The sequence below is a fragment of the Hemiscyllium ocellatum genome, chromosome 6 (assembly GCF_020745735.1).
Source record: "Hemiscyllium ocellatum isolate sHemOce1 chromosome 6, sHemOce1.pat.X.cur, whole genome shotgun sequence".
Taxonomy (NCBI): domain Eukaryota; kingdom Metazoa; phylum Chordata; class Chondrichthyes; order Orectolobiformes; family Hemiscylliidae; genus Hemiscyllium; species Hemiscyllium ocellatum.
The window spans coordinates 50493810-50508730 of NC_083406.1; the positions used below are offsets into that span (position 1 = coordinate 50493810).

The 14921-nt window shown below is 45.8% G+C and overlaps 1 protein-coding gene across 3 annotated transcripts in view; it reads left to right on the forward strand.

The window, feature by feature from the left end:
* The window catches only part of panx1a (pannexin 1a), an 88886-nt gene that overhangs the window by 64271 nt on the left and 9694 nt on the right, over positions 1-14921 (forward strand). The window contains exons 3-4 of one of the 3 annotated variants that reach the window (XM_060826557.1): positions 8371-8491; positions 11211-11288. The exons of 1 other annotated variant lie outside the window; for it this stretch is intronic. In XM_060826557.1, the coding sequence (XP_060682540.1) occupies positions 8371-8491; positions 11211-11233 (144 nt within the window). In that variant the 3' untranslated portion in view covers positions 11234-11288. Of the gene's footprint in view, positions 1-8370; positions 8492-11210; positions 11289-14921 lie in introns of those variants that run through there. One more of the 3 variants, XM_060826556.1, reaches the window with a different exon arrangement.

The window sequence follows — 14921 nt, forward strand, 5'->3', positions numbered from 1 at the left end:
CATTTGCAAACTTAGCAACATTGCCCTCTAATTCCTCATTCAGATCAGTAATAGAATAAATTTAAAAATCACACAATACCAGGTTATTGTCCAACAGGTTTATTTGGAAGCACTAGTTTTTGGAGCACTGCTCCTTCATTAGGTGGCTGTGGAGAATTAGATTGTAAGATATAGAATTTTTAGCAAACATATATGGTGTAATGTAAATGAAATTATATATTGTAAAAGACCTGGATTGTTTGTTAACTCTCTCATCTTTAAGAATGACCATGTTGTTTTCAGTACTTTCATATGTAAATTGGAAAAACCTTTTTTTAAAAAGTTACATTCTCAAGTGAACTTTAACAATTGGTGTCATCTCAGGCCAGACAATGTATTGAAGGTGTGAGGCTGTCTGTGCCACAATGGTCAGACTGATTCTAATCTTAAAAAAATGGATTTACAGAATCTTACATGGATTCATGCAGCTTTTGAGCAAAGTAAAATGTACTCTGCAAGTACAAGTTCACCCCACAAACTAATAAGTGTATATGTGTATGTGGGTGTGAGTGTGTGGTGTGTGTGTGTGTTGGGGGGGGGTGTGGGTTATGGGTGTCTGTGCGAGAGTATAAAGAGGTATAGGTCTGTGAGAGGATGTGTGCGCGAGTGCATGTGTGAGCACATGCGACTGTGTGTGTTAGCATTAGCGCAATAGGATCACTTGTAGTGTGACATGAACCCAAGATCCCAGTTGAGCCCATCCTCATGGGTATCGAATCTGGCTATCAACCTCTGCTCAGCCACTTTTCATTGTTGCCTGTCCCAAAGTCCGTCCTCCTGCTTTGGGGGAAGGTCACCCGAAGGTCCAAGTCGAATGTCCCGGACCGCTGAAGTGTTCTGTGACTGGGAGGGAACACTCCTGTCTGTTCATTGTTATACAGTGTCTATTCATCCTCTGAGCCTTCACCAATGTACCATGCCTCAGGCACCTTGCCTGCAGTGTATGAGATAGACAACGTTGGCTGAGTCGCATGAATACCTGCCACATATATAGTGGGAGGTGCCCCCAAGCGTAATGATGGTATCTGTGTAGACATTCTGTCAAGTGTTGCAGCGTCTACCGTGACAAGGTTGTATGGTATCATCCTAAAAGTTGGGCAGTTTGCTACGAACAATGATCTATTTGAGGTTTCTTAGTTGTTTAAAGGCGAGAAGTGGAGGAATGGGGAAGGTCTTGGCAGGGTGCTCATCCTCATTGATAATGTGTTGCATGCTGCGAAGACCATGGCATCGTTTTTCGGTTCCTAGGAAGTACTAGACAACAGTTGCAGCTCGTGTCTGTCTCCTGAGGAGTGTCCCCACAATGATGGCAACAACCTCAGTACTCAACACCAATAACTGCCAATCACTGAACACCATCCTACAACTTATCCGCTTTATCCTCAATCATAACGTCTTCACCTTTGACAACCAGTTCTTCATCCAGATACATGGAACAGCCATGGGGACCAAATTTGCAACCCAATATGCCAACATTTTCATGCATAGGTTTGAATAAGACTTCTTCTCTATGCAGGATCTCCAACCAACACTATACACCAGGTACATTGACAACATTTTCTTCCTCTGGACTCAGGGAGAGGAGTCGCTGAAAAAAAACTACAGAGTGATGTCAACAAGTCTCAGCGCACCATCAAACTCACCATGGACTACTCTCTACTATCTGTCTCATTCTTGGACACATGCATCTCCAGCAAGGATGGGCACGTCAGCACCTCACTGTACCGCAAACCCACAGACAACCTCACAATGCTACACTTCTCCAGCTTCCACCCGAAACATAGTAAAACAGCCATCCCCTATGGACAAGCCCTACGCATACACAGAATCTGTTCAGATAAGGAGGAACGTGACGGGCACTTGGAAGTCCTTAGGGATGCCCTTGTAAGAATGGGGTAAGATGCTCAACTCATCGACCGCCAGTTCCGACGTGCCACAGCGAGGAATCGTAATGACCTCTTCAGGAGACAGACTCGAGCTACAACCAACAGGGTACCCTTCGTTGTCCAGTACTTCCCAGTAGCCGAAAAACTATGCCATGGTCTTCGCAGCCCGCAACACATTATTGGTGAGGACAAGCACCTCACCAAGACCTTCCCCACACCTCTAATTCTCGCCTTTTAACAACCACCAAACCTCAAACAGATCATTGTTTATAGCAAACTGCCCAGCTCTCAGGACAATACCATACATGCTTGTCACATTAGATGCTGCAAGATGTGTCAGAATGTCGACACAGATGCCACCATTACATGTGGGTATACCTCCCACTATATACGTGGCAGGTAATCATGCGGCTCAGCCAATGTTGTCTATCTCATACGCTGTAGACAAGTCCTCCATGGCAGACTTTGGGACAGGCAACAACAAAAAGTGGCCTAGCAGAGGCTGATAGTCAGGTTTGGTACCCATGAGGATGGCCTCAACCGGGACCTTGGGTTCATACAGGTGACCCCATTACACCACAGACAGACACACACACACAGACACACATTCACACATATATATACACACACGCACACCTACACGCACACACACTCACGCAGACCCTCTCTGATATGCTCACACATACACTCACTCACACACCCTCTCACAGACTTATTCCCCTTTACAGTCACATACACACACTCTCTCAGACACTCATAACCCACACCCCCCACCCCCATACACACACCCACATACACACATACACATACAAGTTCGTGGGGTGAATTTGTACTTGCAGAAATACATTTTACTTTGCTCAAAAACAGCATGAATCCATGCAAGAGTCTGTAAATCTGTTTTTAATATTAGAATCAGTCTGACCATTGTGGCACAGAGACCCTCACACCTTCAATACGTTATCTGAGCTGACATGACATCAATTGTTAAAGTTCACTTGAGAATGTAACTTTTAAACAAAGGTTTTCCGATTTACATATGAAAGAACTGGAATCAACATGGTCATTCTAAAAGATGAGAGAGTTAACAAACAATCCAGGTCATTTTCAATACATAATTTCACTTACATCACACTGTAAACTTTTGCAATAAATTCTGTGTCTTACAATCTTATTCCCGACAACCACCTGATAAAGGAGCAGCGCTCCGAGAGCTAGTGCTTCCAAATAAACCTGTTGGATTATAACCTGGTGTTGTGTGATTTTTAATTTTGTGCAGCCCAGTCCAGCACTAGTGTCTCCAAGTCATTAATAGAATAGACTGGAATAGAATAGAGTCCCTACAGTGTGGAAACAGTTCATTTGACCCAACAAGTCCACAGTGACACTCTGAAGAGTATCCCACCCTGACCCATTCCTCTACCCTAATACTTTACATTTCCCCTGATTAATGCCTCTAACCTACACATCCCTGAAAACTATGGGCAATTTAGCATGGCCAATTCATCTAACCTGCTCAAATTTGATTAATGTATAACTTTAGGGTCCCTTAACCCCTGCAGAACTCTAATAGTCACTGGTTGCCATCCTGAGAAAAAAATTTATCCCCCCTCTTTGCCTTCTGCCAGTCAGCCAATCCTCTATCCATCTTGCCTCTAACATCTTGAGTTTTTATCGAATGAACAGCCAGCTGTGTAACACCTTATCAGAGGCTTTCTGGAAATCCAAATAGATCATGTCCACTCGCTCTCTTTTGCCTAATTTACTCATTACCTCCTCAAACAATTCGAACAGATTTTTCAGGCATGACTTTCCCTTGATGTACCTGAAGTAGGGTTCCTCATGGTTTCCTTTTCCTCTGTCATGTCACTGCTGAGTTCCTCTGACTTCCTCTGAGTCACCCCTCCATTTACTAATTTAAAGTGTTTGTGATCACCCTTTTTATCCTTTCTGCTAGGGTCAGGGGAGCCCATTCTAATGGTACAGGTCCTTCCTGTCCCAATAATGATGCTAGTGCCTCATGAAATGTAACTCCTATTTCCTTTTATGATTCCTTATGTGCTTACTTCCATAATTTTCTTATGCCAATTTCTCTTTTCCATGTGGTTCAGCTAATATTCCAGAGGTTATAATCCCTGAACTCCTATTCTTCAATTTTGTTCATAATTCCTAACATTTCCAAAACTGGTCCTCTTGCTGAGGTTGTTGGTCCCAACATGGAGCACTGATATCCTTTCAAGCTAGATCATGACCTTCCTTACCTTGGCACCAGGCACGCAACACCTCATGCAAAAACTCGATCCGGTTTACAAAGGATGTTATCTATACCTAATTATAGAGTTCCTTTTCAATACTACTTTTCTTTTTGCTCTCCTCATTTGAATGGCCTCCAGTAAAACAGTGCAGTGGTCAGTTTGCTCAACCTCCTTATAGTCCTTTTGCTTATCCACACAGTGGGAAATTACCTCCTCCCTGTTCAACAAAGTCAAGATCTGATATGTTAAATTGTTAAATTGTTTAACATCTCCCAATGTTAAATTCAGGACACACTCATAGTCACACACCCTTGTCCCTGACCACTAGCCAAATTTGAATTACTTAACTTTCAGGATGTGACTGCCTCCTAAAACACATAGAGTCATAGAGATGTACAGCATGGAAACAGACCAGATACCCCAACCCAATCTAGTCCCACCTGCCAGCACCTGGCCCATATCCCTCCAAACCCTTCCTATTTATGTAACCATCCAAATGCCTCTTAAATGTTGTAATTGTACCAGCCTCCACCACATCCTCTGGCAGTTCATTCCACACACGCAGCACCCTCTGCGTGAAACAGTTGCCCCGTAGGTCCTTTTTATATCTTTCCCCTCTCAACCTAAACCTATGTCATCTAGTCCTGACTCCCTGACCCCAGGGAAAAGACTTTGTCTATTTACCCTATCCATGCCCCTCATAATTTTGTAAACCTCTATAAGGCCACCCCTCAGCCTCCGACGCTCCAGGGAAAACAGCCCCAACCTGTTCAGCCTCTCCCTATAGCTCAAATCCTCCAACCCTGGCAACATCCTTGTAAATCTTTTCTGAACCTTTTCAGGTTTCACAACATCTTTCCGATAGGAAGGAGACCAGAATTGCACACAATATTCCAACAGTGGCCTAACCAATGTCCTGTACAGCCGCAAAGTGACCTCCCAACCCCTCTACTCAATACTCTGACCAATAAAGGAAAGCATACCAAACACCTCCTTCACTATCCCATCTACCTGCGACTCCACTTTCAAGGAGCTATGAACCTGCACTCCAAGGTTTCTTTGTTCAGCAACACTCTCTCAGACCTTACCATTAAGTGTATAAGTCTTACTAAGATTTACTTTCCCAAAATGCAGCAACTCGCATTTATCTGAATTAAACTCCATCTGTCGCTTCTCAGCCCATTGGCCCATCTGGTCAAGATCCTGTTGTAATCTGAGGTAACCCTCTTCGCTGTCCACTGCACCTCCAATTTTGGTGTCATCTGCAAACATACTAACTATACCTCTTATGCTCGCATCCAAATCATTTATGTAAATGAAAAAAGTAGAGGACCCAGCACCGACCCTTGTGGCACTCTGCTGGTCACAGGTCTCCAGTCTGAAAAACAACCCTCCACCACCACCCTCTGTCTTCTTCCTTTGAGCCAGTTCTATACCCAGATGGCTAGTTCTCCCTTTATTCCATGAGATCTAACTTTGCTCATCAGTCTCCCATGGCGAACCTTGTGGAACACCTTACTGAAGAATATATAGATCACATCTACTGCTCTGCCCTTATCAATCCTCTTTGTTACTTCTTCAAAAAACTGAATCAAGTTTGTGAGACATGATTTCCCACTCACAAAACCATGTTGACGATCCCCAATCAGTCCTTGCCTTTCCAAATACATGTACATCCTGTCCCTCAGGATTCCCTCCAACAACTTGCCCACCACTGAGGTCAGGCTCACCAATCTATAGTCCCCTGGCTTGTTCTTACCACCCTTCTTAAACTGTGGCCAACCTCCAGTGGTCCGTCACCTCTCCTGTGATTATCGATGATACAAAGATCTCAGCAAGAGGCCAGCAATCACTTTTTTATCTTCCATATCCTTTTCCACAGTAAATACTAATGCAAAATATTCATTTAGTATCTCCCCCATTTTCTGTGGCTCCACACAAAGGCCACCTTGCTGATCTTTGAGTGGCCCTATTCTCTCCCTAGTTACCCTTTTCTCCTTAATGTATTTGTAAAAACCCTTTGGATTCTCCATAATTCTATTTGCCAAAACTATCTCATGTCCCCTTTTTGCGTTCCTGATTTCCCTCTTCAGTATAGTCCTACTTCCTTTATACTCTTCTAAGGATTCACTCGATCTATCCAGTCTATACCTCTTTATTTTCACTTTCCAAATATACCTGATTCATAAAAAGTCTTTGTATATATTATCACAAATACAGTTCAGTTCTGTGCAGTTGCATATCAAGTAAACAAACAGAAAAACAAAAGAAAATCTCTTAGACATAAAATACTAATATTGACATTTGAGACATATATTTGAGACACTAGGAAGGTCTGATAACTGAACGCCCCCATTTACCTTCAGCGGAAAGATGTCAGACAGTGGTCTTTCCACACTGTGACTTGGCAGCAGTTGCCGCAGGCTTTAGTGCATCCCTCAGCACATAGTCCTGAACCTTGGAATGTTCCAGTCTGTAACACTCGGTCAGGGTCAACTTGTCACTCTGGAGGACCAACAAGTTTCAGGTAGAGCAGCGAGTCTTTCACCGAATTGCTGGTCCTCCAGGTGCAATTGATGCTTATCTTGGTGTGTGTCCTGGGGAACAGACCATGTAGCACAGAGCCCTGTGTCATGGGTAAAAACCTGGACACAAACCACTGCATCTTTCTCCAGACTTCCTTTGCAAAGACACCTTCCAGAAGGAGATGTGTGACAGTCTCAACCCCTCCCATTCCCCCACTTCAAGGACAGACTGACCGGGTAAAGGATCTCGCAGGTAATGCCCTTCTCACCACCAGCCGAGCTTGGTGCTTGTTGAAAAGTTCTGGCATTGAGGGATTCTATCAAATGACTTTGACAGTCTGCTCGGGGAACCATGCGACAGGATCCACCCTTTCCTTTTCCCTCTGTTTCAAGGACAGTACATGTTAACCACTTTCTGATGGACTGGTGGCCACAGGTGCTTTTCTTTACAAATTTCTCTACGAAGAACGGGTGATAGGGAATGGTGTAACTCCTTGGAGCATTCTGCAGCAGCAAGGCCAGTCACATCTTTCACAACACAGGTAGAACCTCAGTACATAGTGAGACTTGGTGTTTGCAACCAGAGGGTCTAGGCACAGGTTGATGCAGCAACAAAAAAAGGTAGCAATCAGGATGAGGGCAACATTGGATATGTTCTTACCCTCCAACCCTCCCCCCCGCATCCAGAATTTTGTACATGGAGTCCCTGCAGAGAGGTCTATCTTAGGCTCATTTAAGTGAAACAGCACACTTTTGGGGGAATGGGCCAGACTTGCGCCACATACAACACAGAGAGAGTGCCTCACACTTGATGATCAGGTTTTTACCTGCAATGGAGAGAAAGCGGTGCTCCCAAAAGACCAGTTTCTGCTTCACTTTGGCGATGCGCTCCTCCCAAGATTTTGTATATGCCCCAGCTTCTCTAAACCATATTCCCAGCATCTTCAGGTAATCTGTCCTGACAGTGGAGGGAATGAAGGATCAGTCAGCCCAGTTTCCGAAGATCATGGTCTCACTCTTGTCTCGATTTACCTTGCCTCCTGAGGCTAGTTCGAACTTGTCATAGGTGCTCATATGCCTGCGCACTGACAGCAGATCCGAGCAGAAAACAGCGACATCATCCATTACAGGGAGGCTTTGACCTGCTGACCTCTGCTGCCTGCAATAGTCGCCCCTCTCAGGCTTGCATCTTCCTAATGCAATGAGGTCTATACAACACACAAACAGGACAGGAGAGAGTGTGCAACCCTGCATGACCCGCGATCTGATCAGCAAGCTTTCTGATTGCCATGTGTTAATCACACAGCACTAATAATTTGGTGCACAGCAGTCAAACCCAATTGTGGCATCCCTCCCCAAAACCCATATTGGAGAGCACATCCTACATGTATGTGTGTGATATTATATCAAAGGTCTTCTGGTACAGGCTGAGGCAGGCATCCACCCTCCCCATCCTGCACGTAGGCAATCGTATCCCTGAGTAGTATGAGGCTCTCAGAGGTCATCCTGCTTGGTACAACACAAGTTTGGTCAGGGTGAAACACCAATCCCAGAGCAGACCTGACCTGCTTGGTGATGACCTTAGTCAGGATTTTGTAGTTTGCGTTAGGCAGATTTCTCATTTCTTGCCAATTTCTAATTTCCTCCCTCTCCCCCTTCCACTTGTAGATGAGGGTGATGAAACTTCTCCTCATGGATTCACTCATGGTACCTGCCAGAAGTATTCTGTCGTCCACCTCCAGCAGTACCTGGGCAATCAAGTCCCACAGAGCTGAATACAACTCGGCCGGTAAGTCATCGCTTCCGGGAGTTTTATTCTTTTCTAAGGACTTGAGGGCTTTGGTCAGCTCATCCAAAGATAACGACTGGTCCAACCTCTCCCAGGTGCTGTCATCTAAGACCTCTATGATAGAGGACAGGAACGACTGGGAGGCTGCGCTGAGATGTCTGACTGAGATGATGTTAATAAGCCATCATCTCCCTCAGGCTTGAGCACAGATCTCTCCTTGTGCACTTTCTGGAAGAAGAAACATAAGCCTCATCCTACTTCACGGTCCTGGCACTGGACTAGAAGCTTGTTATGGAGGCTTCAGAGGCAAAGAGCGAGGCTTGCTAGCTCATCACCTCCTGGAGATCCTCCGTGACATCAACCCCCATTGTCTGCAATAGTAGTAAGTTCTGCATGCTTTTCTGGAGTTTGGACAGTTTTGCCCACCTCTCTCTTGCCCTCTGAACATTTTTTGAGGATAAAGAAGCTCTGGATGTTCCCTTTGGTTGTTTCCCACTAGCCCGCTGAAGACACAAAGAGGAGCTTCATGTTTCTCCAACCTGTGTAATCCCTTTTGAGCTCCTCAATATTTTCTGGGGTCAACAATTTCACATTCAGTTTTCACATTCCTTTGCCAGCCTGCTGGCCATCCTGTCGGTGACAGTTGGCTAGCAGGAGGTAGTGGTCAGAAGAACACTGGCTTGTTGTTGGTGGATCTGACCCAAGACCTTGCAGGATGGAAATGGAAAATCTATTCTTAAGTGGATAGACCCGTCTAGCCACAACCAGGTGTATCTACTATCGTCTGCGGTGTAGCTTGGCAATTTCAACCATTTCCATCAGGAATCTGGATGTGGAGTCCAGTTTGCTGTCAGCCCTTCCAGATTGTCCATCCACGCTGATGCAGTTGAAGTCTTTTGCCAGAATGACTGGCCTGGACGTCGCCACAGCCATTCATTATTTACCGCAGGAACAAACACGTTACTTAGTCTCAGGGAAGTATTTCTTTACATAACATCTGTTACGAAGAGGTGCCTCTCCACCACCTCCTTGCAGCAGAATACTCAGGCTGGAGGGATAACTATCATTTCCCCCGATCAAATTGAAGGTCAATAGGTCCAAAAACCTGGCCATCTCCTGCAGCTGCTGAGGTGCAGTATCCCGTACTCCTGCAGAAACAGGAGGTCCACTTTGAGACTGGCCAGGTAAGCCAATGTGGAAACACGTCACATCGTAGATTTAGTGCTGCAAATGTTAATACTGGTAATTTTAACACTCTTGAAATGAGTTTATTGAATTACCAAATGTGGATTCATCCACAGTCTTGTCACTGGGGAACTCGCTGCATCCCTGCAGTGTGGAGGCATTGTTGGACAGTCTCCACATTGAGGTAGCCATCCCGTTCCTCCCTGGGGGGATTTCCCTCCTTTGGTGATGTTGGGGCAAGAACAAATTCAGCAGGTTTTGGTTCAGAGTCTGACAGAAGGACTGTCAGAGGGTTGCTGTTCCTGGTTGCCGGATCTATGGTATAGTGCTACCCATTGGTTTCCAATGGCTGGAGGTTGGGTTTCTCCAGGCCACTCAAGAAATCCAGTATTTCTGGATTTGGGGCTGCTCCTCCTTCCCTAAAATACTCTGCCTTTTTATTGATGGTGGTTCACATCTTTGTCATCAGAGGTGCTGCTGGTGTAGCCATTATGCAGCTGCCTCTTTCTGTTTTGCTGTAGGCGTGGCATGTTTTCCTTTTCTATTTGTTTCTCAACATTATCCACACCCCCACCTCATTCATCTCTTCCTCCTCTGTTGACTCCACCTATTCAGGTGGAGTTTGGGTCAGTTGCTCTGTCTGTGCACTACCTACCTTTCCCTCCTCTGTAGCTTGGCTCTCCTTTTGAGTGTCCCTCGTTTCAGTCCTTCTGCTGGGAGTTGGCATCTTACTGACCTATAGGGTCTATGGGCTGGCATTGCCACTTCTGGCCATCTGAGCACATGTGATGCCACCCCAACCTGCCCCCACTCCTTCCCCCATCTTGGGCAGGCATTGAATTGGTGGCCTGCTTCCCCACACAGGTTGCAGATTTTGGATTCCTTACATTCCTTAGTCAGGCAACCCTCCAGTTTGCAGTATCTGTAGAGGGTCACTTTGCAGTCTGCTGCCATGTGCCCTGCCCTCCCACATGTTTGGCACACTCTAGGCTGCCCCACGTACCTCAGGTAGCCTCATCTCCCTTTGATGACAAAGCTGGAGTATGGATGGAGGATGTTCCCAGGGTCCTCTAAGCACAGTTGATGATCATCTCAGTGTGTGTCCCAGGGAATAGACTGTAGAGCATGGAGTCCCATGTCACGGAACTGCTCAGGCCAAACCTCGAGAAACACCAGCGTATTTCTCTCCAGACTTTCTTTGCATAGACACATTCCAGAAGGAGGTGTGTGATAGTCTTGTCCCCGCCACAGCTACTTCGAGGGCAGCGTGTGGTGGCACAGAGAGTCCGGGCATGCGTCCAGGATCTCACAGGCAGTGCTCTCCTCACCACCATCCAAGTGATGTCCCGGTGCTTGTTTGAAAGTTCTGGCTATGAGGCATTCTGCCAAATGACTTTGACGGTCTGCTCAGGAAACCGTTCGACAGGATCGGCTGTCTCCTTTTCCTGCAGGACCTCAAGGAAGTTATGTGCTGACCGCTTCCTGATGGATTTGTAGTCAAAGGTGTTTTCCTTCACAAATTTCTCCATGAAAGACAGGTACTACAGAATGGTCTAACCACTTGAAGTGTTCTGTGGCAGCACGGCCAGGCCCATCCTTCGCAACACCAGGGACAGGTAGAACTTCAGTACGTGGTGACACTTGGTGATTGCATACCAGGAATCCACGCACAGAATGATGCAGCCACACACAAAGGTGGCCATTCAGGTGAGACTAGCATTGAGTGTGTATTTTTTTTCCTTTGTCTAGATCTTTGTATATAGTGTCTCTTTGGATGTGGTCCATTTTCCATTTCCATATGAAGTGAAAGATGGTCCAGATGATACCGGCGGCACAGGTTCAGATCTGAACCACTTACAACAACACTGAGAGCACCTCATACCTAATGACCAGACTCTTACCCACTGTGGAGAGCAAGCGATGCTCCATTCTGCCCAATTTCTGCCTCACCTTAGTGATACGCCCCTACCAAGACTTGGCACATGCCCAGCCCCAACCAAACAACTAGCACCTTCAGGTGGTTTGTCCTGATGATGAAGGGAATAGAAGATTGGTCGGCCCAGTTTCCAAAGAGCATGGCCTTGCTCTTGCCTCGATTTACCTTGGCCCCTGAGGCCCATTCGAACTGCTAGCAGATGCATATGAGTTTGTGCACTGGCAGTGGATCCAAGCAGAAAATGGCAATGTCATCCATGTATAGGGAGGCCTTAATTTGTAGGCCCCCGCAGCTAGATGTAATCCCCCCCCTCTCAGGCTCGCATCCTTCCTGATGGACTTGGCAAATGGCTTGACCCAGCACACAGACAAAGCATGAGAGAGTGGGCAGTCCTGCCTGACTCCATATCTGATGGGGAAGCTTCCTGATTCCCACCACTGATTGAGATTGCACTAATGATGTTGGTGTACAGCAGTTGGATCCAATTGCAGATTCCCTCCCCAAAGCCTATTTTGGAGAGTGTATGTATATGTGCAATATCCTGTCAAAGGCTTTGTCCTGGTCCAGGCTGATGAGGCAGGTGTCCACCCTCCCTGTCCTGCATGTAAGGTTGTATCCCTGAGGAGCACAAGACTCTCAGCGATCTTCCTGCCAGGCACAGCACAGGTTTGGTTGCGGTGAATCACCAATCCCAGAGCAGAGCTGACTTGGTTGGCAATGACCTTTGGTAAGATTTTGTAATCCACATTTAACAGTGAGATTGGTCGCCAATTTCTGATCTTCTCCCTCCCCCTTGCACTTGTAGATGAGGGTAATGATACCTTTGCTCATAGCTTCACTCATGGTATCTGCCAGAAGCATACTGTCATACGACTTCAGCAGGTCCTGGCCAATCAAATCCCATAGAGCAGAATAGAACTTCACTGGTAAGCCATCATTTCTGAGAGTTTTATTCTTTTCAAAGGAATCAAGGGTCTTGGTTGGCTGGTCCAGCCACTCCCACGTGCTGTCATTTTAAAACCTCTGTGATAGAAGACAGGAACATTTGGGAAACCACAGTATCGGTGGGTGTCGTGTCATACAGTCTGGCATAGAAGCATTTGCTAACCCTTAGGATGTCAGACTGAGATGACATTACCAAGCCATCTTCACCTTTCAGGAGAAAGTGAGGACTGCAGATGCTGGAGATCAGAGCTGAAAATGTGTTGCTGGAAAAGCGCAGCAGGTCAGGCAGCATCCAAGGGAGCAGGAGAATCGATGTTTCGGGCATGAGCCCTTCTTCAGGAATCTGATTCCTGAAGAAGGGCTCATGCCCGAAATGTTGATTCTCCTGCTCCTTGGATGCTGCCTGACCTGCTTCGCTTTTCCAGCAACACATTTTCTGCATCTCCACCTTTCAGGTTGCTATGCACGGAGCTCTCCTTGTGCACCTTCTGGAAAAAGAAATATAAACCCATCTCGTCTTGCTCCATGGACTGGACCCTGGTCCGGAAGATTATCTTGGAGGCCTCAGAGGCAAAGAATGAGGCTTGCTAGCCCTTCATGACCTGTTATCTCTGTGACATTGGATCCCATCATCCGCAGCAGGATACTTTTCTGGAGTTTGGACAGTTTTCCCTGCCTCTACCTCACCTTCTGCATACCTTTGAGGATACAAAACCTCCTGATGTTCCTTTTGACTGTTTTCCACCGGTAGGCTGGAGGCTATAAGAAGGGATTCACGGTTCTCCAACCTGCGTTATCCCTTTTGAACACCTCAATGTTTTCTGGTGTCAACAATTTCACATTTAGCTTCCACATTCCTTTGCCAGCCTGCTGGTAGTCCTGTAGGTGACAGTCAGCCAACAGAGAAGAACACCGGCTTGACATCGGTGGATCTGACTGAGAATGCTTGGGACACAAACAAGAAGTCTATCCTTGAGTGAATAGACCCATCTGTCTGCAACCAGGTGTATCTACACTGCACTCCATTTGCAGAGTCGCTGAAGACATTGAGCAGCTTGGCATCTTTGACTGTTTCCATCAGGACTCCGGACATGTTGTCCCTCCCCGCCTCTCCTAATCTTCACCACCAGATTGTCTGTCTGCATCTATGATACAGTTGAGGTCTCTGCTAGAATGACCAGCCTGGACATAGCCAGCAACAGTGGAAGCTGCTGCAGGGTGGCCGAACACTCACTCTTTCCTGATGGGGTTTACACTTTAAATAGTCTCGAAGTGTTTTTGCATATAATGTTGGCTAAGAGGACACGACCTCCCACTACCTCCTTAAGTTCAGAGATGGTGAAGTTGCCTCCTCACAGCAGGATAGCCAGACTGGAAGAGCGGTTCCGCCCCCCCCCCCATCAACCAAATTGAAGGCCCATGGGCCCAAGAGCTCGACCATCTCCTATAGATTGTAATTTCAAAGCTCAGACTTCAGCTCATCAATTCGAACCAGAGTTCCTTGAGCAACCAACTAGATGTGGTCACTATGAATTACTATTTTCCATCAGTACCCACATCATGCAGGTACAAAGTATTGTCTGGCCTGCATCTCAATATTATTTTTAATTTGTATTTTTATATTTACTACTGGTCTTTAGTTTTAGTCTAAAAATATTTGTCCACTTTATTCAACTGTTCAAATAAGCAATTATTTATCAACCAATGAACTTGCATTTTTTCTTGTGATAACATTCTTTTTGTTCACTTCTGATTCCCGAATCTCCAAATCCTCTGATTTCTTTGTGTGTGTGTGTGTGTGTTTGTGAGTCTTTATCTGCCTGTCTGTCTGTCTGTCTGTCTCTCTCTCTCTGTATGTGTGTCTCTCTCTTTCCCCCTCCCCTCCTTCCCTCCCACAAAAAACTTCAAGATGTTGATTAAAAAAAAGTAATATCTTGTTTAATCATGTTGATGGAAGATGGTGGTATAGTGGTAACGTCACTGGATTAGTGATCTAGAAACTTAGGTTAATATTCTGGGGACCTAGACTCAATTCCCACCATGGAGAAAGTAAGGACTGCATTGCTGGAGATCAGAGACAAAAAGTGTGGTGCTGGAAAAGCACAGCCAGTCAGGCAGTATCCGAGGAGCAGTAGAGTCGACGTTTCAAGCATATGCTCTTTAACAGGAATTCCTGATGAAGAGTTTATGCTCAAAATGTCAACTCTCCTGCTCCTCAGATGCTGCCTGACTAGCTGTGCTTTTCCAGCGCCATTCTTTTTAACTTAAATCTCACCATGGCTGATGTTGAAATTTGAGTTTTAATAAAAACTTGGAGTAAAAAATGTTTACCATATAAACACTGTCAATTTTCATTAAAAAAAC